General features: G+C 52.6%; 2 protein-coding genes across 3 annotated transcripts in view; both read left to right on the plus strand.

The window, feature by feature from the left end:
* Positions 1-21787, plus strand: part of TRIP4 (thyroid hormone receptor interactor 4) — a 28671-nt gene extending 6884 nt beyond the window's left edge. The window contains exons 6-13 of the mRNA XM_084214083.1: positions 590-719; positions 1787-2002; positions 2326-2452; positions 3129-3316; positions 4272-4396; positions 4703-4794; positions 17704-17806; positions 21561-21787. Coding sequence (XP_084070209.1) covers positions 590-719; positions 1787-2002; positions 2326-2452; positions 3129-3316; positions 4272-4396; positions 4703-4794; positions 17704-17806; positions 21561-21628 — 1049 coding nt within the window. The 3' untranslated portion in view covers positions 21629-21787. The remainder of the gene's footprint in view (positions 1-589; positions 720-1786; positions 2003-2325; positions 2453-3128; positions 3317-4271; positions 4397-4702; positions 4795-17703; positions 17807-21560) is intronic.
* Positions 21788-25093: 3306 nt separating this feature from the next.
* ZNF609 (zinc finger protein 609) overlaps positions 25094-26792 on the plus strand; it is a 60652-nt gene continuing 58953 nt past the window's right edge. For both annotated transcript variants that reach the window (XM_084214105.1, XM_084214104.1), the window contains exon 1: positions 25094-25221. The gene's annotated coding sequence lies outside the window, so the exon portion shown is untranslated. The remainder of the gene's footprint in view (positions 25222-26792) is intronic.

The following is a 26792-nucleotide window of genomic DNA, read 5'->3' on the forward strand; positions in this document are numbered from 1 at the left end:
GGACAAGAATGGTTTTAAGCTAAAAGATGAGGAATTCAGATTGGATATTGGGAGGAAATCCTTCTCTGTGAGGGTGTTGAGGCTCTGACACAGGTTTCCCAAAGAAGCTGTGGGTGTTCTGTCCCTGGAAGTGTTCCAGGCCAGGTTGGATGGGGCTTGGAGCACCCTGGGGTAGTGGAAGGTGTCCTTGGTGTTCCACCATGGCAGGGAGTGGAATGAGATGAGCTGTAAAGTCCTCCTCAACCCAAACCATTCCATGATTCTATGACCCGAGGCCTGTGGTTGGTGATGGGAGGGATTTTGACTGCCCAAATTGTTAGGGAAGGGTGAAGGAAAACCAAAGGCCAAGAGCTTCTCCTTAAACTCTACCCAGAATTTATCACTGTGATATTTAAGTGATTCCTCCTCTTTGGAGGAAGGAGTCTTTGAAATGGGCTTGAGGGAAAACGGTGGCTTCAACCTCCCAGAAAGATGCTGATCTTGCTGCAAAGCTGTACTTTTAGCTCCTGGCATGGCATTTCTGCAGCCTGGCCCACCCAAATGGCTTTAACAGACTGACTGCTGAGCTGTGTTTTATTTTGTGCCTCAGGTGCTGAAAGTTCAGGGAATTTGGATGCCATAAGCAAAGGCTTGCTGCCTCAGCAGGAAGCGAGACTCAAATCAGGCCTGGAGATGGCTGTGAAGCACAAAGACAAGCTGTTGGAATTCGATAGGACAAGGTAAGATACTAAGTGGGAGACTGTCATGAATAGCATAAATGACCTGGCAGGTGAGGTTCCTTTAACAGAAATGTTGGGAATTCCTTCTTAAACCCACAGGCACTTGTTGTGGTGCTGGGGCTCCTCAGGACAAGGTGAGACATTAGAATCTGACTCCACGTTCTTAGAAGGCTGATTTATTATATTATGATATTATATTATATTATATTATATTAAAAGAAAATGGTATACTAAAACTATACTAAAGAAAGAGAGAAAGGAGACATCAGAAGGCTAAAACAAGAATAAATAATAAAAACTCATGACTGACCAGAGAGTCCAACACAGCTGGACTGGAATTGGTCATTAAGTAAAAAAATTGACATGGAACCAATCAAAGATGCACCTGTTGGTAAGCAACCTCCAGACCACATTCCAAGCAATCAGATAATTATTGCTTACATTTCTTTTCTGAGCCTTCTCAGGATAAAAATCTTGGCGAAGGGATTTATCATAAAATATCATGGTGACAGCCACTGACACCTTAACTATGGCATTTGGGTGGGACAGGAGTGAGTCTCTGGAATGGATCCCTTTTGGGTGTCCTTGCTTTTTGTCCCTGACAGTCCAGCTCTCCAGAGGGATGGGCAAGAGCATGTTTATTGAATTCACAGGCAACCCTGACGAGGGGGAGAGAAAGATGCATCTGACTCCATCCAACCAGAAGGCTAATTAATTACTTTATTATACTATATTATTCTTTATTATGTTACCTCTAAACTGAATCTGCCAAGCACTCAACTCTGCACACACTGCACAGAATCTCATGGCTGTCAGCCCACAGTCCAGACACACACACATTTGGCCCTGACAGGCCAAGGAAACAAAACACCATCAGTTTGGGTAAACAATCTCCATATTGCATTCTACTTTGGCACAGCAAATGAGATAAGAATATTCTTGGGAAGAATTGTGCCTTGCTTTTCTCTGTGAAGAGAAATGTGGAGCGGCACAGGTTGGAGGGTGGGTTTGAGGCTCTGCCGTGGTCCTGCTGTGCTCATCTTCTCCTGTGGGGGTTGCTCTCCCAGCGTTCGTCGGACCCAGGTCATCGATGACGAGTCGGATTACTTTGCCACCGACTCCAACCAGTGGCTCTCCAAGCAGGAGAGGGAAGCGCTCCAGAAGAGGGAGCAGGAGCTGCGGGAGCTGCGCCACGCCTCTCGGCTGGCCAAGAAAATCACCATCGACTTCGCTGGCAGGCAGATCTTGGAGGAAGACGACAACATGGCTGAGTACCACAGCAAGTGAGTGAGGGTTGGCAATGAGCCCGAGAGCAAGGAGGTGCAAATCCTTATGGAGAGTGGTCTGACACGCCTGTTAAAGCTGCCTGGGAAGGAGGTGTTTCAGAAGGCCTGTCTCAACAGAGCCACTTGAGCTCAAATTCACACCAAGCTGAGTTTCTGCACTAGAGAGCAGTGGCTGCTCAAACTGGAAATCAGAGAGAGCAAGGAAGTAATTTAGTTGGGAGGAATGGGGCAAAAAATGCTTTGAGTCAGAGTGTGTGGGGAGAAGGGAGATGTTCCCAGGGGAAGCAGGGAATGTTCATCCCTCTCATTTGTGCTTGCAGACTGGATGAGACCATTGCAGCCATGAGCTGTGGTGCCCTGAGTGAGCCAGCCAGGAGCCCTGGGGCAGAGATGACACCAAACTCTGGGGTTTTGGTGAATCCCCGTCTCCTCCAGCCTGCTCCTTTGGTCAGTGGGGCTTCTGTGGTTTATTCCAGAGTAGTGACTAATTTTGGGGAGTTGAGCTTGAGAATTGTCAATTCCAGCACATCTGTGGAAGGAGATCTTTTGGGGCAAAGATCACAGGATGGTTTGGGTTGAAAGGGCCTCTAAAGACTGTCTCGTTCCATCCCCTGCATGGTCAGGGACACCTTTCTCCAGTCCAACCTGGCCAAGAACACTTTCAGAGATGGGGTGGCTTCTCTAGACAACCTGTTTCAGTATTTCACAACTCTCACAGTAAAGAATTTCTCCCTGCTATCCAATCTTACCCTGCCCTCTGCCAGTGGGAAGCCATTTCCCCTGTTTCCCCTTGTTTCTCACCCCCTCTTTCCTCCCCCGTGTCCCTCATTGGCCATCTCAGTTTGGGATAGAGAAGGTTTGAAAATGCCCTGCTCCTGGTGGGTTGGTTTACTGGATTTTAGCATCCTGCCTCCTTTTCAGGCATGCAGAAGGATTTCTGAGAGTCAGCCTAAGGCTGTGTCACCCTTTCACCTCTATTTTTTTGAAACCTTTTCTGCCAGATTCCCATTTTCCAAAGAGCATAAGGGTAATGAAGGAAAACTTCAGATAGGATTTGCACTTGATACACATTACTCCTGGAGAGGTACTAACCTTTTTCCTGTTTCTTTTGAACACTCTCAAGTGGGTGGACCAAACTGGTTTGCTCCCACAAAGGAAAATTGTTCATTCCGTGGAGGCTGGAAGTGAGTCTGGCTTGGAGCGGAGCCGGCTGCGGATTCAGGACCGGGAGCTGCAGGAGATCTCGGATGATGGTTGGTGCCTCAGCCTGCACCAGCCTTGGGCTTCCTTGCTTGTGAGAGGAATCAAAAGGTGAAGGTGTCCCAGGCAGCTCCTGCTGCACAGGGGAGGTGGGAGGTTGTGTTCCTCAGAGGATCTCTGTGGCCCTGTGCAATGACTGAGGCCTGTGATAGCTCCAGGTGGGGAAGTTGTGCCTCCTCTTCCAGTGGGGTGAGGAGCTGGAGAATCTTTTTTTTGGGATAGTACCTAACCTGTAAGGGACAAATTTCTTCACAGTGGTTGAGTGTAGAGAGAGGCTGAGATTTCACTGCTATAGTTGGGGCGTTCCTGTGTGGAATTTGAAAAGCAAATAAGGTACTCACTTGAAATGTGTTCTTCTGGGTTTTTTGTTCAGCATAAAGAAGGCCACAGTGGCACCAGGCTTTGTTTAAAAGAAACCCAGTCCTTGCCACTACCTTCCCCACCCTGGGCTGGGAATTAGGTTACAAAAAGGAGCTGCTTCTGTTAATGGTGAACAAAGAATTTCCTTTAGCCTTTTTTTCCCCTTCACCACGTTTCTCATTTTGGAGACCGAAGCCTTTTCACTTCCCAAACTAAGGATGCTGTAAATCTTAATGTGCCAGGATTGTTCATCCAGGTGTTCTGGGGATGCTCCAGCCACTCTGGCAGAGCGGCAGAATTCCAGCATCTCCAGACAACTGTTCCATGCAGAGACCCTTATTGCTCCCTTGATTTTTCTGTGTGACTCTGGGAGAGCTTGTAAGGGACTTCTGTGAGCAGATTGTCCTGTATATGTGTTCTACTGGCCCTGCTGGGGATTGATGTCCTCTAAAGCCCTGAGGACATGCTCTGCTTTATTTGTGACATTGTTTTTTGCCTATCTCAGTTTTTTTTTTTGTGGTCCTGACATGTTGCTTGAGTTGGGATAATCAGGTCAAAGCTTAGCAGCAGGAGTCGACTATGTTTGAATGAAAATGTGGGTGATTTCTGCTGAAGTTTTAGTCCTACATTTTCCTCTGTTTTTTAGGGTGGAGGGCAGGACCTGGTACACATCTCATCGAGGGAGGTTATGGATTGCAGCTACTGCTAAAAGACCTTCCCCTCAGGAAATCTCTGAGCTGGAAGCCACCTACAGGATGCTGCACCGGAAAGGTGAACTCTTCTCCTTGGTTCTTGGAGTGATTTGGTATGCTGAGCCACATAATGAGCAATGTCAGAAATCCCTCTCTACTGAGTAGAGAATGCTATGTATAAAATTAAATTTCCCAGCCCTAATCCTTCATGAGGAAGATCCTGACCTGGAAAAGGCATCAAAAAAAGTGTTAAAATTGCTGTATGTGTTCCTGTGCCTCAAAAAGTAGAGATGCCTGGAGGAGAGGGAAGGGCACTTGGGGATTGGAAGACCCCAGCTGTGTGTGGGAATATGGGCTCCCTGAAGAGCTGTTTCTTTTACTGCAGATGTGGAATTTCCAAGTGATTATCCCTCAGGATGCCTCCTGGGCTGTGTGGACGTGACTGATTGTTTATCACAGGAACAATTTCAGGAGCAGGTGAGAAAATGAACCTTTCCATGCTTGCATTAACCAGCAGGTTTTTAAAGCAGTGGAACTAGCCTCTGGAGAAGACATTGAGTGGGAATTTTAGATTGTGTTGAGAAGACATAAGTTACTGCAGGGATTTATGTGGCAGAGGACATGAGGGGGCTTGGCAATTCAGGACAGCATGGAAACATGGACAGCTCTGCTGCAGTGGTGGCACTGGGCCTTGGGAGCTGGTCCCTGCCCTGTGGTGCCAGTGGCACTGACTGCTCTGTAGGTGTAGGAGAGAGTGGCTTGGCCAGCGCAGAGGGATCGTGGTGCAGAGCTGCTGGGTCTGCCTGGTGCTTCCTACAGGAGCTGGAGGTCACAGTGACCTCCCTGGTGATGTCACACTGGCCTAGCTGGTGAGTGCTGTGCCCTGTTTGAGGCACTGGGTGAGGTGGAGCCATGGAAAGGTGAGCTCTTTCCCACTGGGGAGGATGGACAGGAGAGCCACAGGACTACCTGTAGTGAAGCAAGGCTGGAATCAGGATCTCTTGAGAAATCTCAACCTATGGAAGTCCATGGGTGATGATGTGTTCCAGATGTGCTGAGAGCATTGGCAAGTGGCCTTGTGGGGCCACTCTTAGCTTGGGATGGTTGTGGAAACCAGGAGAGGACTCTGTAACTGTTACACCTGTGGTTAGAAAGGGAAGGAAGGAGATCTGGACACTTCAGGCCAGTCAGCTTCACCTTGGTCTCTGGGAACCTCGTAGAGAGATTGCTCTTGGAGGCCAGTTTTGGGCACGTGGAGGAAGAGGACATTAGGAACAGCAAGTGTGGATTTACCTAAGGATAAACTCATGCTTTACTAACCCCATGACCTTCTTAGATCCAATAGATAGAATGGAGAGTATGTATTAACCTGCTGTCCTGGAGCAGACACAAGTCCCAGAGGAGTCAAAACCAGTGGAACTATTATTCCTCTTTGCAGTGGTTAAACCATGGATAGAATACTGGGGTCACCATGAAATTGTTGATAAACTGGAGCAAATCCCATGGAGACCACAAGGGTGGTTGGAGGCTGGAGCCCTGTGAGGAGAGGCAGGAGACACAGAGATCTTCCATGTCCTGCAAGGAGGTGGTTGGGAGACAGAGCTGGGCTCTGTGCTGACATACCTGGCAGGAGGATCATAAATTGAAAGGGGAGGGTTCAATGTGGCTTAAGGAAACAAATTTACCATAAGGATGGCCCAGCAGTGGGGCAGGCGTTGCCCGAGGGGTTGAACAGTCTTCACCTGGGAAAATTTTCAAGACCCAAGAGGACAAAGCTGTGGGCAGCCTCACCTGAATTCAGTGTTGGCCCTGCTTTGATTGGAAGGTTGGACTAGAGACCTTCTGAGACCTGAGTCTGGTGCTGTGACCGACTCCATGCTCCCAAAATCTGGAGCAGGAGCTTTCCTAGGGGTGTGTTTTATGGACTTACAAAACCTGTACTTAGCACCAAGCACAGCATGGCTGTTCCTGATCCCACTTCATCCCTGCTCACTCCACTGCCCCTTGTGCATGTCAGGTTTGGTCTGGTGGGAATCACTAAACCATGCAGGGCTTGATAGTGAACCATGACCATCTTGTGAGGTGGAATAAATTAGTTCCTTGGGAAGGAATCCACCAGGATGATCTTGCTGTGAAGAGCTGGAGAGGCAGCAGTAGTTGGGGCTGTTTTTCAGGAAGTGCTCCTCTGGCTTTCCCAAACTCTGTGAGGTTTTTACCAGGGAGGCATGCCTGGAAAGGCTGGGAGTGTATTTCTGATGAGGTTGTATCTCTTAATCACAGGGGAAGGCAGAGAAGTTAGAGCATGAGCAGCAGAGGGAGCTTTGGGACTGGAATGCCATGAAACCTTCAGGAGTATTTGGCTTTGTATGGGAACAAGCCATGGGAGAGAGAGAGGAAGGGGCACTGAGGCCATTGTAGGGATTTTCTTTTGTAGCATCCACTAATTTGCAGTTTGGGCTTCAGTGAAGGTTCCTGTCCATCTCCTGCTGTCTGTAACAGTGGTGGGAAAATAGATCTTGGTCTCTTACAAGTACTTTTCTGTTTGTCAAAATCCCTCCTCTTCCTTTGTGGATGTGTTGTTCAGGCATTGGTAGAATGCCTGTGACAGCGTCTCTGGTCTGGGAATTATGCTGTAGGTAACTACCTTGAATCTTCCCAGGGAGGACCTTCACAATTAGTCACATTTTCTGGAAATCCCTCCCAGTTTGTGGGTGCTGCTTGGCTGCAGAGGGACTGGAGGCAGAGCAGTGTATTCCAGGAGCACCATTTTCCGACCTGTTAGTGACAGATTTCCCTTCTCCTCAATGCTGTGGCATTTCCTGCGTTGCATTTCTCTGCCTTTTTGCTGCTCCCATATTCCAAGCTGTTTATAATCCCTAATTTCCTGCCTTTTTTATGGTGATTTGGTCTGTTTTTCCCAGGATTCCTTTAAGCAGCGGTAATTTCCCTCTCTTGTGAGCTAAAATCCAGAGATGTGAACCTTTCTGCAGTTGCTTTCTGAGGAAATGTCTGGTTTTTTGGGCTCTCAGGAGCAGCAAGTGCATCTGAAGGAAGCTGAGCTGAATTTAATTGCAATTGTCAGCAAGATGACAAAGCTCAGAAATCTGAGTTGGGTCTCGCCAGGAGTAAGAAATTCCTGTCGCTCACGTGGGTGTTTCAGCCCGGGTTCATCAGCAGTGTCAGCACTGTGATCCAGCCATTTCCCTGTGTGCAAAGATTCCTTGCAGCTCAGGCAGAAAGGCAAGGAACATGATGCTTTTTCACCACTTAGGGCGTGCAGAAACATTGGGTATTTTCAAGGAATGTGTGAGCAGGCGAGGGGGGGTGATGCAGAGCAGAGACCTCTCGGGGATTGAGCTCTGGTGGAGCTTTTCCAGGCGCTGTGCTTTGACTCACACCTCTCCTCCTCACCACCTCCTGTTTGAGGCTCCTGCATGTTCCAGAAGAAATCATTTCACAAGTGCAGGGTGAGCCTCACTTGCAGGTTATACCAACCTCCCGAGGATGAAATAGTTCCTGGCTTGCTCACGGTGTTTTGATGGTGATCCAGTGTTTTTTGGCAGCCACAGAAGTTTGGTTTGACTCTTGTGACTATTTGTTCCCATAGGCAAGGGAGACTCTTCCTGGTCTTAGCTGTGTTTTTCTTCGTCCTGGGGGTGTTCACCTGGAGAAGAGAAGGCTCTGAGGAGGCCTTAGAGTCCCTTCCAGTGCCTAAAGGGGTTCCAGGAAAGCTGGAGAGGGACTGGGACAAGGAGTGCCAGGATATGCTTCCCACTGCCAGAGGGCAGGGTTAGATGGGATATTGGGAAGGAATTGCTTCCTGTGAGGGTGGTGAGGCCCTGGCACAGGGTGCCCAGAGCAGCTGTGGCTGCCCCATCCCTGGAAGTGTTCCAGGCCGGGTTGGACAGGGCTTGGAGCAACCTGGTCTAGTGGAAGGTGTCCCTGCCCATGGCTGGGGGTGGAATGGGATGAGTTTAAGGTCCTTTCCAACTTTATCCAGTCTGTGATTCCATGGCTTTGTGGTCTGTCCCACTGTAACTCTCCCATTACCTCTCAGCCCTTTCACTGCTGTCACCCACTCCCTGTTTAGCACTGTCTGCAGATTTAATTTCCCTGCTGTTTGCATCCTCTCTCAAGTTGGTAATGAAGATGTTGTGGCACCCCGCTGGTATTTTTCTATCATTATCCTCATTTAATTTTTTTTTTTTTTACGCTTGTGCTCAAAAAACCAAAATTAAGCAATGCTGCCCCAGCAGAGTCAGACCCATTCCCTGCCAGAGCTCTTGCATTATGACCAGGGAGGGGTTATTTAACCACATTTTTACTGCACATGTAAGCTTGGCCTTTCATCACCACTGAGAGAGGGAGGTCCCTACCTTCCTCTGCCCTACCTGCAGCGTTTGAGGCCTGGCTGACGTTGTTGAGATGGTTTGCAGATGCTGAGGACGTGTGGGAAGTGATGATGGAACAGGATCTGTAGTGCTGGAGCTGGCAGGGAGCAGAGGAAGAGCAGAGATGTCCTTGTGATAAGGATCAGTGGCACGTCAGGTACCCTAATCCCAGTTACGCTGCCTATTGCATGAACTAGTTAAATCTGCTCCTCTGAGTCTGTTTCCCATGTGAAAAATAAAGCAATTCTTCCAGTCAGAGGTTATTTACACCACATCTTGCTGCTCAGAGCTGTGATCTTTGGCTTGAAGCTGCTCTGGCAGCAGAAGTTGTGTTCAGGCAGGAGGGTCCAGCCCAGGTGTCCAGCATCACTTGTTCTGTTTGCAGGGAACTGCAGCAGGAGCTGCAGCCTGAACTCAGCCCTGATTGCCTGGTGCCTGGAGATCCCTCTGAAATCTCAGGATTTCCAGTTGAGCTTTGCACATCTTGCCCCTCCTCAGAGTACATTCTGGGCTCATTTCCTTCTCTTCTTGGCAGCAGCCCAAAAATCCCTGCTCAAGACCAGAATGATTCCTTTGTTACACTTTTCAGCTAGAGGTGACCTGGAAACTTTTTTCCTCCTTGGAGATCCAAGTGTTCACCGAGGCTTTTCCTTGCTCTGGGGCTGACGTCACTGACACCTTGGGCAGAGCAAGGAGCTGCCCTTGTTTTCCTGCACGAGGTGTCAGTGACTTCAGCAGTGCCCACTTGGGATCTGTGGGATGGGGCAGGCAGGCCTTGGCACAGGACTAAAGCCAGCAGGGAAGTGTTTACATTGATGCCATTTCCATGTGCTCTGAAGTCCATGTTCCTTTTGCTAATGGCTTTGATCTGAGAGGCTATTTAACTAGAAAAAGAGTGTTTCCTGCTGCTGTTTTGGTGGTTGATAGGTGTGTTTGGCTTATTTCGAGTGCCAATACCTGGATGGAGCTATTACACCAGGCTGAAATATTGGCTAATTATGTTTGATGGGAGTTAAGTGTTTATTTTTCATTTCTAGGTGATCACTTAGTGTCCTAAATCTGCTCAGGGAACATGTAGAAGTTATTTTTGGGCCACGAGCTTGCAACTATCATTTAAATAGGCTCCAGCTTTCCCACTCAGGAAATTTGGGTTTAAACTCTTGGCCTTCTCTTTTCTCTCTGGTAAAAAGAGCAACAAAAAAAAAAAAAAAAAAAAAACAACTCAGGTGCCCAGTGTACAGAACTTGGTTTAGATTCTCAAACAGGAGTGAAGAAGGGTAGAGACTTTCTATATTTAGACTCCAGAAGGTGCCTGTTTAGATTATCTCCAAATAAAGGAACAATAGCCCTCTGGGAGTATTTTCCTAAGGAGTTAATGGGAGGGAGAAACACAAACAGAGACATTGATGTGTACTTCTAAGAACAGTATAAATGCATAGAGACTTTTTATGAGGACCTGGTCCCTGAGGGAAGGGTTTCCTAGTGCAGGCTCCAAGTGAGACAAATGCCTGGTTGTGTGCTGCTGTGGCTGTCCTGGCCCCTTCCTTGCCTCCACCACCAGGATATTTGCCTTCTCATTCCTGAGGCACCTCTCCCAGTGAAGGATTTTTAGCTAGGTCAGATATCTTTCCTTCTGGAGCAGTCTAGGTGGTTGTTAATGATTGCAACCCACAAAAGGCCTTTGAACTTTACAGGGCCCTGCATTCTCCTGAGCTGAATTTGTCTTTTCTGTGTAGCCAGATGCCAGATCCAGTGGTGTCAGGCATTAGGCTGGCTCACAGGATGATGCATCTCTTTAATTCAGGTTCTCACCCCACAAAATCCCCCGATTTGTGGTTCTGGGAGCAGAGCAGGAATGCAGCTGGTTTGGATTAGAGACAGTAAGAGATGGGGGAGTTTTTCCATATGGGAAGTGCTTTGGTTTTCATCAGAGGCTCTTCTGAGGCTCCAGCTGCCTTGCATAAGCCAGCAGGTTTGCTCAGGTCACTGCTCAGGCTGTTAAGATGAAGGAGAGATTGTCACTTGATGATGATTAATTTAGGAATGCATTAGCATGCCAAAGAAATCGAATGATAGAGGCCTGCTTGCCCTCTCCTCTGGTTTCCTAGACCCAAGGGAGAAAGCGAAGCCAAGGCTGAAGCATATGACTTAATTAATGATGACTGTGGACTTTGCCTCTGCTACCATTTCAGCAAACTACTCATGAGCTGGCAGGGCCTTTTCCCTCTCTCAGATGTGGTCACTGATACTTGCTGCCTTCTCAGTGTTGGGTTTTATTTAATCCTGGAACTGAGGGTTAGATAAAACTGACCTGGAGCCCCAGGTCACGTGCCCTCCCCGCCTTCCCATGCAGGTTGAGCCGTGACCACCCTTTCCATGGTGACCCCAAAGATGTGTCAGCTGCAGAATGCAACCCCCACAGTACGTGCAGAGTGCCCAAGGACTCTGCTTGCTTAAGCTTTTGTTGGCGTGTCGCTGATTTCCTAACCCTGAACAGACCGGTCGCTCCAATGCGTTTCCTGGTCCTGTGAGAGATCCCATCCCGTTCCAAGGGTTGAATCAGTCCTGGGAGCAGGTGCTGGCATCATTCCTCCTTGGGGAGCAGCAGCAAGGGTCAGCATGGGGAGAGGCAGCTGCCCAAGTGAGCCAGGGCAGGGGCAGGGCTGTGTTCCCAGCGTTTGGGTTTTCCGGCTCGGTTGCGTGTCCTACCCCTGTGCTTCCCAGCTCTGATTGTGAAAGGACTTGGTGAAGCTCTTGAAGTCTGACTGTAGCCAGGTGCAGCTCCATGAGGTACCCTGGTTCCCCTCAGCTCCTCCTCCCTGTTGCTTTTCTCTTCTCCTTGCTGATGGTGCGGGTGGTGGGGCCGTGTTGGAGCTGAGCTTAGCCCTGCCCCTGCTGTCCCTTGGCACAGGGGCATGCAAACAGCCCTTCCAGCCTAGTGCCTTCCCAAATATTATTCAAGTCCACCCAGTTTCTCCTGAACTGGTTGTCAGGCATTCTATAAATATCTCCAGCCTTTCCAGGGTTTACCATGGGCGGGTTTTGTGCTGGGCTGGGATGTGAGGTCAGGAGGGTGTTGGTGGCTGTAGGTCCTGCACTGCTGGTTCAGGCAGAGCTGGGCTGTGCAGCTGCCGAGTCCTCTGGAGCCCCGGCAGACAGCTCGGAGTGCACCAGCAGAAGGCTGAATTTTAAATCTACATTTCAAAGTCCTGTTATTACTTACTATGTTTTAATTGCTTCCCGTGCCCTTCAAATCAAAGTACAGCCTGTGGTGTAGAGACACCTCGATGGGAGCCTGGCTCTGGGCTGGAGGCGGAGAACACCCACCGGATGGATCCGCCCCTCCAGGGAAGGATCCCGCGGCGATCCCAGCCTGCTGGGCCTGCAGCTGGTTGCATACCAGCCAGGCATGCGAGGGGCAGAGCAGCCCGGGACTGCCAGGCATTGTGGTGGGAAGAAGGGGAAAGGAAGGCAGGCTCACAAAATTCCTTGTGCATCCTGGTGCAGGGAGCATGTGCCAGCACACGAGCTGCCAGCAGCAGCTGTAAGCGCTCAGGAACAGCAGGGAGGATGTTGACTGCAACAATGCATCAAGGCTGCGGTTTGTAGCCTCAATAGTCAGGCAGTTAACTTTTTTTCTCTTTTTTTTTAACAAAGACATTTTGATTGCCAAATCCATAACCATTAGCAGCTGTGGTTTCGAGCTGTTCCTTCCTCACACGTTGCAGTCTAGACCTGACAGGCTTTCAAACAAAAGTTTGGCTGACGGCTTTTGTTTGGATTTCTTTGTGATCCTACTTTTTTTTCCTTCTTTTCGTGTTCTGTTGATTTGAATTGAACATCAACTTGCATCCCTTTGCTAACACAGCCTCTGTGGAGCAGCTCGGCTGCATCCCTGAACTCTTCCGTGGCCAAGGACAGCTTGTAGTGTTCTTTGGGTGCATGTTCTGGATGTTTCTGCCTCAAGCTAGAAAATTTGGCATTTCTAGAAACTTGGATCTGCTTTAGGGTTTCTGTTTAGGAAAATGTTACATTTCTCATGGGCCAAAGGCTGGTTGGCATATGACCTTAAATGATGGTGCTTGAGAATGTGTTTGGAGTTGGAAGTGTGATGCAAGACTGTGTCATGAGGGTGATCAAAACTCGGAGTGAAGTACTTGGTGCTCTGCAAGCACTTTTCAGGACTGGAGGGCTGATTCAGGAGGTGACACAGTGGTGGTAAACCTGCATCTGCTGTTTGCAGTTGGGTGTCACCTTTGGGTGAATGTGCCCTGGAGCACTCAGGGTGAAGGCTGTGTTGGGAAAATTGGCTGGATAATTCCCCAAAGGGAATGTCGTTGTAAAGAGATGATGGAGACCACTGCTGTCAGAACAAATAACAGGAGCTGATGCTCCTAAACCACTCTCCTTGGAAGAGTGACAGGCCAAATGTGGCTTGGGCACAGTGGCACCCACATCCAATTAAGCATTATCTCTCAGATTTGATGGCTTCATTTCTCCTGGATCCATGTGTTCGTGGTGCAGGCATTGCTGCAAGTGCCCTTATTTGGCTGCAGCACCCCCATCCCTCCCAAAAAGCTGCCCATTTTCTTTTCCCCCTTGCAAACCACCGAAGAAACATTTTCTAGCTGGATGGTGAGCAATTTCCCTCCGGAGAGGAGGAGAAAATGGCTGTTTAGTAGTTAATTACCTGTTACGTGTCTCTGACAGCGATGAAGCTTATGAGGCATGAAAGAAGAGCGGATCCGCCTCTCCCACAAATCACCAAGAAAACAGGGTGAAGGAAGTTGGGCTCCCAGGGGATCCCTTGCATCCCACTCCTCTTTTTGCTCGTGGCCAAGGGGTGTCTCCAACACCCAGGACTAGCCCAGTGTGTGTTTCTGCCTGCTGGGGGGCGCTGATTTATTGCCACTGCTGGATCCGGCAGCTCCGCTCTGTCAGAGGAGATGCTGCCTCCACCAGGATGATTTTTTCCCCTTTGAATGCATTTTATGGTGAACTCTCTTGCCAACACATGGGGTCTGCTTGCTTTTATTCTTTCCAGACAGCGTTGCTTTCCAGTGCTGTCTCTTTTATTTCAAGGCTCTTGGAGAGCAGCAGGGAAATGAAGGCTGGAGCGGGTGTCCTGGCCCGGCGCTGCCTGGCAGAGCGAGCCGTGTTTTCCCTGTTGTTCACTGAGGAGCCACGCCAGGAAAATGATTCACCCCTTTCCATCATGAACCTTGCAGAGCATCTCAAGCACCTCCTGGCTGCTGGTGCCCCCAGCAGCTGTAAGATGGAGAGAGTGGCAGTGACCGGGGGAAGGACCACAGGTTCCAGCGTGCAATTCTCCGCCGCGCTCTGGCTAACCGGGATGTGCACTCCCATGGCAAGGAAAGCAGAGGAGAGCTCAGGCTGCATTGCAGGGCTGCACAGGCTGGCGTGTGTGAAACCAGGACTGTTCCCACCCCTTTGTGTCCCCAGGCCTTAATGAGAGCAGGAATGCTCCTGGAGGGTCGCTAGAGAAGCTGCCGGGTGTGCAGGGGCTTTGTGCTGTGCGGAGCCGCTGCTCCGTGCACGCGGTGCCTTTGTTCCTGCCTCGGATGCACCGGAGCAGAGCTCATCTCGTTAGTGATGGTTTGGCTTCCCCCCAGGACGTTTCCCTTCTGCTCTTTCCATTCCCCTGCCTTTGGGTCACAGCGGTTGGGTTCAAGCCAGTGCAGCTTATTGGGGAGGGGTGCAGCAGTCGAGTGGTTTGGGATGTTTTTTTCTCCTGTGGAGATGCAATCAGGATGAGCAAAGGGTCCCAAATGCTGCATTGCTACCAGGAATGCTGGGTGAGCCTGCACGGCCCCAGCATCCTGCTGCAGGCTTTACCTAAATCAGGAAAGAAAAAAGTGTAACAGATTGGTGTGGGGGGGGAAAATATAGCAGGATTTTTTTTCCTCAGATGTCAGAGAAGGTGGGTTTGTGTCTCTGCTGGCTCTGAGCTGGCTCGTCCCCTCCTTTGCTCTTTTGCTGTGGGCTGTGGAGCGGGAGGCTGGCAGCCCTGCTGCTATTCCTGGTGGTGACAAGCTGGTGATGGGAGACGAGGGATGGTGAAAACAAAGTGTATGGAACATTCATTAGCAATTATCCCTGCTTGCAGCTTGAGCTGGGTGGCTGTTGGGGACATCTGATAGCCACTTAATACATGTTCAAAGTGCTGGGTCTGGCATGAGGGTGAGTCTGGTGGCCAGTTTTTGGAGGAGCCCAGTGCTCGGCTCCCTTTTCCACCTTCGTTTAACCTCGAGCTCTTCCTGCAGGTGTTAAGCTGCCTTGAGATCTGCTTTTCTCTTCCCTCCCACCTAATCTCCTCCTCACAGCTGGGGTCTTCCAGACCTGTTAGCAGCAAAGTGAAGCCCAGCTGGAGAGGTGGGACGAGCAGGGGGGCCGTGGTTGTGTGGAGGCTGTGTGTAGAGCGAGTCTGTGGGGTGTTAGTGCGAAGCAGTGGGAGGAGCAGCTCTTGGTGAGCCACATCAGCTGTTTGCAGCCCACAGAGCCCACTGGCCTCCCACCTGCCTTGTTGCCTGCTGACTGCAAGGTAGCAGAAGGTCTGAAAGGAGGCTGAATCTTTTTTTCACACTGTAGTTGCATTGCATAACCTCTCTCTTTCAAGCTTCCTTGGTCATCTGCAGGATTGGAGAAGGGTAGGTTTGATCCTTTTTGAGGGACAATCTGGTCTCTGGACTCTGCTGTATCCGCCTTCTAAATGCCAAATTGCTTTCAGGTAGAGGAAGTGTAAAGCCTGGAGTACCAGCACCTATCTTATTAAACACTCCCAATATGAGAAAGATAAGTGCTGTTGAATTTAAGAAGGGACATCCCCCATCAGACTCCTGGCTGGGTTTTGATTCTTTGTGTCTGGAAGAGAGGGAGCAAAGATGAAAGGCTGTGGTGTAGAAGCAGGAATTCAAGTCACAATTGTGACGTCCGCCTTGGCCTTGAGATCAGCTCAAGTGGAAGCTGTTGGAGCTGAAGGCTTGATCCAGGTTTAGAATGAAAGCTGTCAGTGGAGAAAACAACTGGCCATTGCTTCACTGCTGATGCTTGTTTGGGAGATGTTCCTAGGATGGGGCTGTAAAAGGTGTGAGGGGGACATGGTGGTGTCCAGGTCCACCCGGGAGATGCTGAGAGCCACAAAGCAGTGCCAGCATTTCACACTCTCCGGGCATTGACTGGGATATTCACATTGGCTCTTCCTAACCTTCCCAGATCCTCCTTCCCTGCAGATGGGAAATGAAAATCCTTGGCATGGGCATGGAGCAGTGGAAGCAAGTCAAGTAAAGTGACTCAGCCAAAAAAGAACAGAGAGGAAGAAACCTGTCCAAGGCTGGGTCGGTGCGGCGGGGCATGGGCGCATGGTGCGGATCAGGGCGGCTCCTCCTCCCCGGCACGGAGCTGCCTGGAGCACCTGGGTGCTTGTACCTCTCTCTAACCCAGGGCACAGCTCTTACAGGCTGTTGTAAAATGAGAGGGCTTGGAAACACTTCCCCTGGTCGATCCAATCCCAGAGTTGGGCTTCTGTAAATCTCCCTGAACTGCTGGCAACGCTGCCAAACCCTGCTGCAGTGTGGGGAGAGCAGGTCGCTCCCTGCTTCCCTCGCCGTGCCCAGCTGTTCCAGGGCAAATCCAAACTCATTTTGGCAGGTCGGTGAGAGCTTTTCAAATACTCGGCCTAGGAGTCATTTGTTAGTAACAAATGGGGGATTTGCCAGGACACGCAGCTCCATCTGCTCTGGCATCCTGTCCCCTCCAGCAGCCTTGACGGATCTGCTCGAGGAAGGCAGGGGAGCAGGAAAAAAAAAGAAGGCATTTTTCCCATGGAAGGAAAACCACTTCCGCAGTCTGTTTGAGCAGGGTTTCCTGGGCTGGAGCATCCTCGTGGCATGTGCTGGCCTCAGCGCCTGTCAGCACCAGCTCTGCAGCTCATGGACAATCTGAGGTGAGAGCTGAGACATACATTTTTTATGACTGTTTTGCATTTCACCTCTGAATGCCAGGGAGGCTGAGCTGCAGCCAGCCAGGATCTTGGTGTGCTTCCTGCCTGGAGTGGGTTTTTTCTCCTTTTTCCCCACATGGTTAATGAGAGAAACAATTTTAGAAGTCTCCTTCCAACCTAAATGCTTCTATGATTCTATAATCTGTTTATTCTCTTTCTATAAAATTCTTCCATGTCTTCGGAGTGTTAAAATCCCTCCACTGACTGTGAATGGAGCCAGCCCTGAGCTGGCCTCTCTGAGCCATCACCTTGGTATGTAGCAGGTGTGTTGCTCACCCTTTATATACAAGTGAATATCAAGGAATGTGTGTCCCACAGCAGGACTGTGCACACTCTCCAAGTCTCAAATCCTTGTGTTTGGGATTGAGCTTTGTGGGGAACATTTGGGGACGTAGCTGGGACAGCTGGTGGTGGCCACCTTTCTGGTGATCATTTCAGGCTGGGATTGGCAGGTAATTTTGGTTGTGGTGCTGGTGTGCTGTCCATGACCAGCTACAGATTAGTGTGAATATTCACGTTCCCAGTGATCTGAATCTGGGGATCCATCAGGCTGAAAATCTGTCCCTTGCTTGTCCCAGTGAACAGGTGGGCTGGTGATGGTAGGACCCCAACCACCTCCCTCTCAACATCCCAGGGTTCTGATCAGCCTAAATCAAGTGTGAAACCACAGGGTTAGCACAGGTCAGTGCTAAAGGGGTCTGGGAGCTCCCAGGGTGAGCGGATCCAAAGAGGCAGCGAGCTCCAGCAGAGGCATGGTGAGAAGAGCCTGAGCAAGGGGCTTGCAGAATAAGACCCAAACCTGGAATTGTTGTTTTTTTTTTTCATTAGAAGTTCTTGAAGTGGTTTGGTCTGAGCTGCTACAGCCTCCATACAACCCATGTCTTGGCTAAGATCCCTCTGTTCTTGCCCACTGAGCTCTTTCTGTGCCCATGAGCCGTCCTGACTCTGCTCTCTGTGTCTCTCTGTGTTTCACAGTATCCGGACCTGAGCCAGGAGTCCGGCTCTCCATTTGTCTTTATCTGCACTAATCCCCAGGAGATGGTTCTGAAGTTTCCCATCAAAGGAAAACACAAAATCTGTAAGTAGTAAAGTTTCCCCTGGTGCCCCCCCAGCCCTCAGAGCTGGCTCCCCTTGCCACCCCAGCTTGCCGTTGCCAGATGAGTTCCCAACCTTCGCCGTCTGCTCTTTGATCTGGAGGTGTTTGTTTAATGGCTCAAATACATCTGTAATATTTTTTTGTCTTCAGTTCCTCTTTCCCCAGATGTTGCTTCCTTCCAAATACACGCTTCTTCCTGCCTCTGCAACCACTCAGGGAGTCAAAGAGCAGTAGTGTTAGTGGCCGATCTGCTGCCGGCACCAGCCTGGGTCAGGATAGGAGTCGGTGCAGCAATGCCCAGGCAGATCCAGGCAACCTCCATGTCCTGTAGTTCCAAACCACACTCTTGCCCTTGAGGGCAGAGAGGGCTTGAACAGCAAGAGCTGCAGGGCCAGGTGGATGTTCCCCATCTGCAGGCCAGTGGGATGGGATGGGATGGGATGTCCTGGCAGAGCGCACGGGGAAGCGCCGCAGCATCTGTCCGCGCTCCGCTTGCCAGCGTCGTTAGTCCCTTTTACGAGCCACCAGCCCCTCCGCAGGCTGCCAGTTATTCCTGCCCGCTGCTATAAAAAGGATGGAGGAGGGAATGCGGCAGCTGGGGAGCCCGCAGTCAGCTCCGTCCTTATTAGCAGCCTCCCCACCACACAGCCTGGGGAAGGCACCGCACGCGCTTGCAGGGGATGTGAAAAATTAATTTGACGGGCTAAAAGCAGCAGAAGCAGGAAGAGTCTTGGCTGTTTATTCAGCAGAGCTGACAACTGGGTGATCTCCCTCCTTTCCACATGGATCCCTGGGCTAGTACCTGGGGCTCAGGAGTGTTGGGATTTCTCAGGACTGGTTAATGAGGGCTTTTTGAAACACAGCAGAAGGTTATTTTTGTTTGCTTTGAGGGTCTTTTTCCTCTCTCTGCTCAGGGAAGCACCTTTTTTCCTCAGCTGGGTGTTGGGATGTCCTGCAAAACCATTTGGTTTCTTCCTTGCCTTTTTCTAGCAGCAGCTGGGAGGTGTATTCAGCCAATGCTGACCAGTGCTTGGAGACCTGCAAGCGCTCAACTCTCGCTGATGGTCCTCCCCCTAGATGGCTTATTTGGAGTGCCAGTGAGCAGGCAGGAGTTATTTAGGATGCAAATCTTGGCTGTGGGTTAGCCTTGTGGCCCTTGCGTGCTGATGCAGCCACTGCATCCTTTTTTTCTCCTGTTTTAACCTCTCCTTTGCCCTCGCCAGGCTCTCGTGCTCCTTCACTCCCACCTCTGCCTCTGTCTGGCTGTGGGTGGGAGAGGGCGAAGCTGCTCTGTGGCTCCTGCGCGTCTGCCTTGCCGGGTGCAGGTGCTGCCAGTCCCCTCCCCATCTGTCACATCATCTCCTTTGTGTTGTGACACTTTCCTGCTTGGAGAAGGATCAGTCTAACAGCCTGGAAGGAAGCCGGCTGTGCTGGCGGCTGCCTGTGCTCCCACTCCCACTGCTGGCCCTGCCTTCCCTGCCCTCCATCCCAATAGGAGCTGTCACAGGAGCAGCACAGGGGGGTGTGGAGCTGTGTGCTCACCTCCCAGAAGGGACATGGTCCGTCTGGGTGATATTTATGACAGCCTAAGGAAGGAGCAGGGAAGCCTTTGACCTTTCATCGGAGCAAGGCGCTGTTTTAATAGAAGCTGGCATTGCATCCCAGGCAGTCAGAAGCTTAATTCTCCCAGCTGGAAGCTGAGCAGAGGGAAGGTGCCAGCTCACATCCCCACTTGGGCTTGCTGGCTGCCCTGGTCTCCTTGAAACCTGGCTCAAACCATGACAAAATGCCAGTTTGTCCTGTTGGGAAGCCAAGCCAGAGCAGTTTTCCTTGCCAGATAACAGCATGGACCTCGCCACAGTGACATCCGGATGCTTCTCTGTTGCAAATTGTTTCTAGCAGCCTGGGGATGGGAAAAAACCCCTAGCATGGCTCAATTTTTGCTGCCAGGGTCATTGTTTTTGTGGAAGAGGTAGGCACAGTGTTGCCTCTGGGAGCGCAGCTCTCCCCAAATAAGTCCCCTTGTAGTTTTAGTGCACGAGGACAAAGCTTGTTGGCCTTTCTCATGGGAGATTTCCTTGAATCCAGGCAAAGCTACCCTGAAGCATCAATTAGAAGCCTCCCTTCAGCAGCCAGTGTCTGGAAGAGTGAAGAGGAGCAGAGGACATGGTGTGAGACAAGAGGCCTTGAATCATTGAGCAGAAAGAGCAAGGGACCCTGGGGCTTTGCCTTATTTTTAGCCTTTTCTTAAAGGTTACCTGTGTGGTGTTTGCGAGCTGGAAGAGCAGAGGAGCTGCCCAATGTTTTGGGGTCCAGGAGAAGTAGGCAGGCACATGAAAAGCAGCAGCCCTGGTGACAGTAGGTGGTGTTGGGGGACCAGAGCATGGAGAGAATGGGAACTTGCTGCCTTTCTTCTGCCAAAACCATCCCTGACATGGGGACAGGGTTGTCTGACACACTGCTGGGCTGGCTCAGCCTGCTTGGGTGCCAGTGACTGAAAAGAGCAATTGCAAGGAGGGGTGGGGGGAAAGTCTTCTCTGGGGTGGCCAAGGGGATGGAGGATCTCCCAGAACATCTTCCAAGCCATGTTTCAGTTTGTGGATCTGTGGCATGGTGGTCTGCAAGCTGTCTTTGTTGAACTGGAATTGAGTTTTCTTGGTTTGAAGAGAAGGTGATGGTCACTGGCTGGTTAGGAGCCATTTTCTCTAGAGAAGCACCTGCTTCTTATGGCACATGGACGTTTACCAACAGATTTTGGAGCCTGGTGTATCTTGCCCTGTCTCTGTTCCCAGCTACAGAGACAGGATGAGGCTGGCTGACTTAGAGGATGGGAAGATCCAGGGGAGCAGCAGGAAGGCAAGTCCTGGGGAGCTGTGGCATTAGAGGAGGGACCAGTGTTGGCTGCTGGCAGAGCCTCTCTGGGAAGCTGGCTCTGGGAGCTGGGAGAGCGGGAGCATCCTTGCAGTTTTACAGACAGGAAGAAGAGGCCAAGGACACTCCTCTGAGGGAGCACGTCACTATACCTGGCTTCTGGCTTCTTCAGCAGGAGTTACCTGAAATCCCATTTTCTGGTGTCCTGCTCCTCTCCCAGGTGGGAAAGCAGAGCTGGCAGTGAAGCCCCCAAGGGCTGTGAAGGACAAGGAGAAGGCAGTGTTTTCTCCAGGTCCCACTGGAGTTGCGGGCTGAGGTTTTCCCTGGTGGCAAAGGCAGCAGATGGCCTTGGAGACCACCAGCCTGGCACGTAGCAACGTGGAGCAGGTGTCCCCATCACACTGGGCACCCATTGCACCATCATCCCAAGCTGAGGGTTTATTGTCCTCACTCCCACCTTTTGCTGCACCGTGGAAAAACACATCCCTGGCATGTTGCTGGAAGGTTCCCCATCTCCTCCAAGCATGCTGTGGGCAGGCACAGGGATTGGTTTTTCCCCTCTGGTAGTGGCAGGCGAGTGCTGGATGTTAATTCACTCCTCTCCTGTCTGAATTTCCCCCTCTTGGGCGTCTCTTGGCCGCGTCGGACACGCTTGCCCCTGGCTCCCCGGTGTCGCGCCTGCAGAGGGAGGCCAGGGCGGCTGGAAACGCCTGGCTCCTCAAGCAGGATAATTGGATGTGACAGGAACACACTAACTAGGAGACCTCGCTGCCTCCAGCTCATTTGCATTGCAAATTGCATTTAAAAATAAAGAGTGATGAGGGTTTGTTGTGTTTTTCTTTTTTCTTTAATCCCCTCTTTACAGGGAAGCTGGATGCAAAGATCCATCAGGGAGCAAAGAAGGGGTTAATGAAGCAGAAAGCCGTGGGGTGAGCGCCGGGGGAGCAGCACTGGTTCCCATGAAGCACCCAACTGCCTCTGAAGGGAGCCAGGATGGTCTTCAGCTCTGGACAGCAGGTGCAAGATGGATCCCTGATCCCAGATTGTGTTTAGGTATTGCTTTCTCTCTTGTATTCCAAAAGTATTAAAAGAGACTTGTTTTCACCAAGACCTGGCCCAACAGCCCTGTGCTTCCAGGGAGGTCCTGTGCTGCAGACAAGGGTGGGTGGGAGATGGAGCTTGACAGGAGGCAATTCAACAATCACTGACACCCACGGGAGCATCATGGGGCTTGGGGAGCTCTCTGGCAGCATGCAGCCCAGCTCCATCCTGGCTTTGGCAGGATCTCCCTCTCCAAAAAGTGTCGTGAGGTGTTTTTTTCTCTGTGGGGTCAGACACATGGAGGAGAAGGGCGAGAAGCTGAGGGGATGGGGGGGATGGCTCTCAACAGCCAGAGAGCCTGAGCCCTTCCAAGTGGGGATGGAAGGTTTGGGGTTAGAGGCAGACTCTGTGCCTGCTCACTGGTGCTCTTCCAGCCCTTTGGTCTCGCTGCTGAGTGCCCAACCTTACATCCTTCTGCTGATTTGTACCGAAGCAGCAGCCTCCCCCCAAGACCTGGCCCCCAGCAGCTGTGTGTAGAACACCTTTGGAATAAGCTGAATTTTGCCTTTTTCTCTACTCCGTCACACTGAGCCTCTCCCCACATTACCATGTCCATGCTCATCATGCACTGGTGTGTACTGGGCTGTGATCCCTTCGTGCTGTGGTGCTCCAGGCTCTGCCTTGCCATGGTCTAAGAGCTCCTCCTCATTACCCTGAGCCCACCCTGCTCTGGTGGGGATGGAGTGATCCCCCCAGCACTCCCAGCATCCCTTTCCTCCTCTTTCCCAGGAATGTGGTGGGAGCTGCCGGCTCACCTGCTTGGCACAGTCCCTGGGTGTAGGTTGTCCAAGCCCTCTGCCCCGTGGGAGAGGAGGAGGAGGAGGGTGCAAAGCCTTCATGCTGCAGCACTGGAAGTTGTCCCATGCCATTTGCCCGGGAAGTTGTCTTCTGGCTCCGTTTGCTGCCTGTGGGATCTCTGAGGTGCTGGAAATGATGGGGCTGGATCCAACGCCCACCCCTGTTATCCCTCGGTGGGAAAACCCTCCTGGGTGTTTCAGCTTTGAGCTGCCCACGACTGGCACAGAGGTTATGGTGTGGGAGCTGTTCAATGTGGCCAAGGGTGATGGGATTCTCCTGCTTCCTTCCTCCTCTGGCTGCATCCCCCCATCCACTCTGTCTCTTGTGTCCCACCACTGTGGAGACTTCCTGGAGACTTCCCTGCACTCTTCTTATGTGGAGATCCCACTGTCCTGGTGGATGTCCCTTAAGAGTGATGGAGAATATCTATGGTGCCAATAGGAGCAGAGCTGGAGAGGGATGGGGGCTTGGGGAGTCATCCTGGGGTATTGGTGCCATGGGAAGAAGGAGGCAGGAGAGGCCTTCCTTGTGGCCTGTGTGGGACAGGACACAGGGCTGGAAGTCAGCATCCAGGGAGGAGGTGCCAGGCTGGCTCCAGGTGCTGCAGCCCCAGCTCCTGCTCCTGTCCCAGGAGTGCAGCACCATCAGACAGGACCATGGCAGAGTGAGGTCTTGTACCAGCTCTGTGATCCCGCAAAATCCCACCTTCCCATCCCACCTCGTGCCTGTTAAAATCCCCATCCAAGGTACTGTTTCCCCAGATGGGTCACCCATCCCATGCCTGAGCCAGGCTTTAATTAAACCAGCTCCATATTAAACCAGATCCATCTCCTGCATCCACCTCTGACAGTGGCTGCTGCCTTGTCACCTCCCTGTCCTTTGTCACTCACAGCTCACGTCTACCTGGTGCCTGCAGGTTTCATCCCTAAGGGTTCCACGTCCACCATCCTCTGTAGGCTCCTGTGGGATCTCCAGCACCTGCAGGCAGGCTGGATCATACGCCCTGCTCGTGGTTGTGGCAAAACATCATTGGAGCGATGCTGAGGTCATTCCCAATGGAGCTGCCTTGCCTGGCAGGGGTTTTATTTTCCTCCTGTATTAGTGGCATCACAATTATGCCAGGAAAGATGCACTGACCCCTCCCTGGCTCATCCTGTGTTCCTGACTGATGCTGGTTTTTCCACCCTTGGAAGCACCATTCCTGGTCTGAGATTTGCTGCACATTAACACCAAATGCCCATAAAACCTTTTACCCAATCTTTGAAAATACTTCAGTAAAAGGTGACCTGGTTTTATTAATACAGGTTCTCTTGGAGCCTGCTGACATGGGCTCTGTACTCTTTGAGAATGGTTTCTCCTCATCAGGATAAGGAAAGATTTCTCCTCTTTCTCTCTTTTGGGCTTTAAGAATTCTCATGCCTCTTTTCCTGTTGATTTAAACATCTTATGGCTCCCTCCCACTTTCCCCAGCCCCCAAAAGCTGGTGAGACCTCTGGGCTTCTTGGCATTCTTTGCCAGGCATTTGGGTCTTTTGTTGTCCTTGTTTGGGGCACAAAGCATCAGAAGAAATTGGCATCTCCCTTGGTGCTGTCCTGAAACCAGACTGGATGGTGGCACACTCAAGGAATGGTGGCACCTCTTTGGGCTGGAATACTTACAGCAGACCCTGGCTGGATGGATGGAGTTGGTGCTGCCCTCTCCCTCTGCAGGACCTGCAGATTTGTGCGTATTCCTCCTCCATGCTCAGCCCTGACAGATGCCAGCTGGGACCCTGCATCCCACCTCCCATCGGCACAGCTTGCTGCACCGGTTCACCTTCCTGGTTTTGGGGTGTCATGGAGACAGGACTGGGACATCCCCACTGAGCTGAACTGAAATTTCCTCACCAAACAGTGGGGCTGATGCTGAGGCTTTGGAAAAGGAGCAGAGGTTTTGGATTGTCTGGGGGCTAGGGTTGAGATGAGCTGGAATTTCCTCCCTGGTCCATAGGGCCGGTGCTGAGGCTTTAGGTGGGAAGTAGAGAGTTTAGGGGATGTGTCACCTCCAGGGCATGAGAACGGCTGGGGGACCCAAGTGCTCTTTCCGTCCAGAAGAGTGTTTGGAAAGGAAAAGTGGCAGCGTGGGACACGATGGTGGATTTTGAGGTAGGTGTGGATGCCCGGGGTGGTGATGACTCCTGCCCCCTGCCTTTCTGTGCTGGCTCATGGAGCTAAAAGCGTGGCCGTGGGGGGACCGTGCCGGCCTGAGGTTCACAAGACACCACTCAGAGCATAAAACACCCCCGAAATATTCCCCCCGCCATTTCCGAGGAGGCACTACGGCGGCTCCGGCTCCCAAGGCAGGGAATGATCCGCTCCGGGCTTTGTCTGTCTCCGACTCCCGATGCTTCAGGCAGGGTATCCGCTCCGTGTTTTCCCGCCGCCCGGGGACGCCGCTCCACGTTCCGCCCTCCGCGTTTTGCGCCGCGTCCGCCCCGCCCCGCCCGGCGGACCCGGCGCGGCCTGCGCGGCGCGGCCTCAGCGCGTGGCGGCCCCGGCCGGCCCGGCCCGGCCCCGGCCCCGGCCCGCAGCGCCGGCCCCGGCGCGACCCACATGGAGCGCACCTAGGGCGGATACCCCAGCGACCGGGTGAGTGCGCACCCGGCCGGGCCCGCGCCACGCCGCCCCGCCGCGGGCGGGGAGGGGGGGGGGGTGTGGGGGGGTGGCGGTTGGGGCTCCCCTCGGGCCTCGGGCACCCCCCGGCCCCTTCTGCACGGGCTGGGCCCGCGCCGCCGCCGTGAGCCGTGACCGCCGGGACGGGCATATGTGCCCTCCCCGCTTCTTCCTTGTGACCCCCGGGAAGGCGGCTGTGCCCTCCCCCACCCCCCCGCGGCCCCCCCCATCCCCCCTCGTGACCCTTACGGACGGGGATCTGGGTACCCCTTCCTCGGAACGGGAGTTTCAGTGCCCCCCCCCCCCCCTCCTCTGTGAGCCCTGGGAATGGGGCTGTGCGCCCCCCGGACCCATGGGGAGTCGGTGTGCCCCCCCCGCCTCTGCGACCACTGGGGACGAGCATATGTGCCTCCCCCTCCCTCATCTCTGGCCGTGGGGATGGAGCTCCCGAGCCTCTCCCCGGCGCCAGTGGGGACGAGGGTCTGTGTGCCCCTCGCCCCCCCTCGCCGGAGCACGGGGGCGGTTGCGGGTCCCTGCCGTGGCCGTTGGGAAGGAGCCCCCGCGGGTGTTGTGGCCGTTGGGGGTCGGGTCCCCCCGGGCGGTGCGAGGCTCGCCTTGGCCGTCGCGAGGGTCGTGCTCCGAGTCCCGGGGTCCCCACGGCTGGCAGGGGGTGTCCCTCCCCTGCGTGGGGTCACCGCCATGCCAGGTTTTGTGGGAAGGATCGGGGCTGCGGGGGGTGACGCGGACGGGGAGGGGGTTCTCGAGAGGATGGCGGTGTTCCTGGGCGGAGGCGGGGGTCACCCCTCTTGACCCCCGTCTCTGTGCAGGGAGGGTTTGGGGGGCACAGGAGCCGAGGGACAACGCGAGCGGAGGTTCCCTGGACCTCAGCTCTTTTGTAGTGCCGGTCAGGGGTTGGTTCTCCGCACAAATCCCGGAAGATTGTTCCCCAACGCGTTTAGCGAGTCCCTGTGAGTTTGGGGCGGGTCAGACCCCGAGAGCCGAGCCCCCCTCCGGGCATCACCCCCGGGGCCGGGCCCTGTGACGGCGGCCGTGTGCCGCAGTACGAGCCGCCCTCCTTCGAGTCCTTCGAGCCCCCGTTGGCCAGCGGGGCCCATCTGGAGGTGACCCCGCCGGTGACAACGTGGCCGGGTGTCCCGCGAGGGTTGGGGCGGCCGGCGGGGCAAGCGCTCCTGCCGTGCGCTCTCCCGCCCCGTTGTGTACACGGGGAAGGTCACAGGTTCAGGTCTGGTCTGCGAGACTTGGCTCCCCTCCATCTCCCAGCAGCCTTCCTTTTGCCTTTCCTTTTTCCCCGCTTTCTGAGAAGGCCCTTTCCCTTGGAAGAGGCTTTATACGCTCATTTTCCAAAGTGTGCCCTGAAGAGCCCCATGGGCTCCTTCCCCCTCCTCCGGAATGTCCGAGGATGCCGGTGTTGGGGCTAGCTTTTGGGCTCCATCGTGTGCAGGCAGTTCCTTGCCTGGACATCCTCAGGAAAACCTATTTCCACGCTTTGTGCGATGACTCTAGCATCAGATTATGCCGCACATTTC

The sequence above is a fragment of the Fringilla coelebs genome (genome assembly GCF_963513975.1).
Source record: "Fringilla coelebs genome assembly, chromosome: 12".
Classification (NCBI taxonomy): Eukaryota; Metazoa; Chordata; class Aves; order Passeriformes; family Fringillidae; genus Fringilla; species Fringilla coelebs.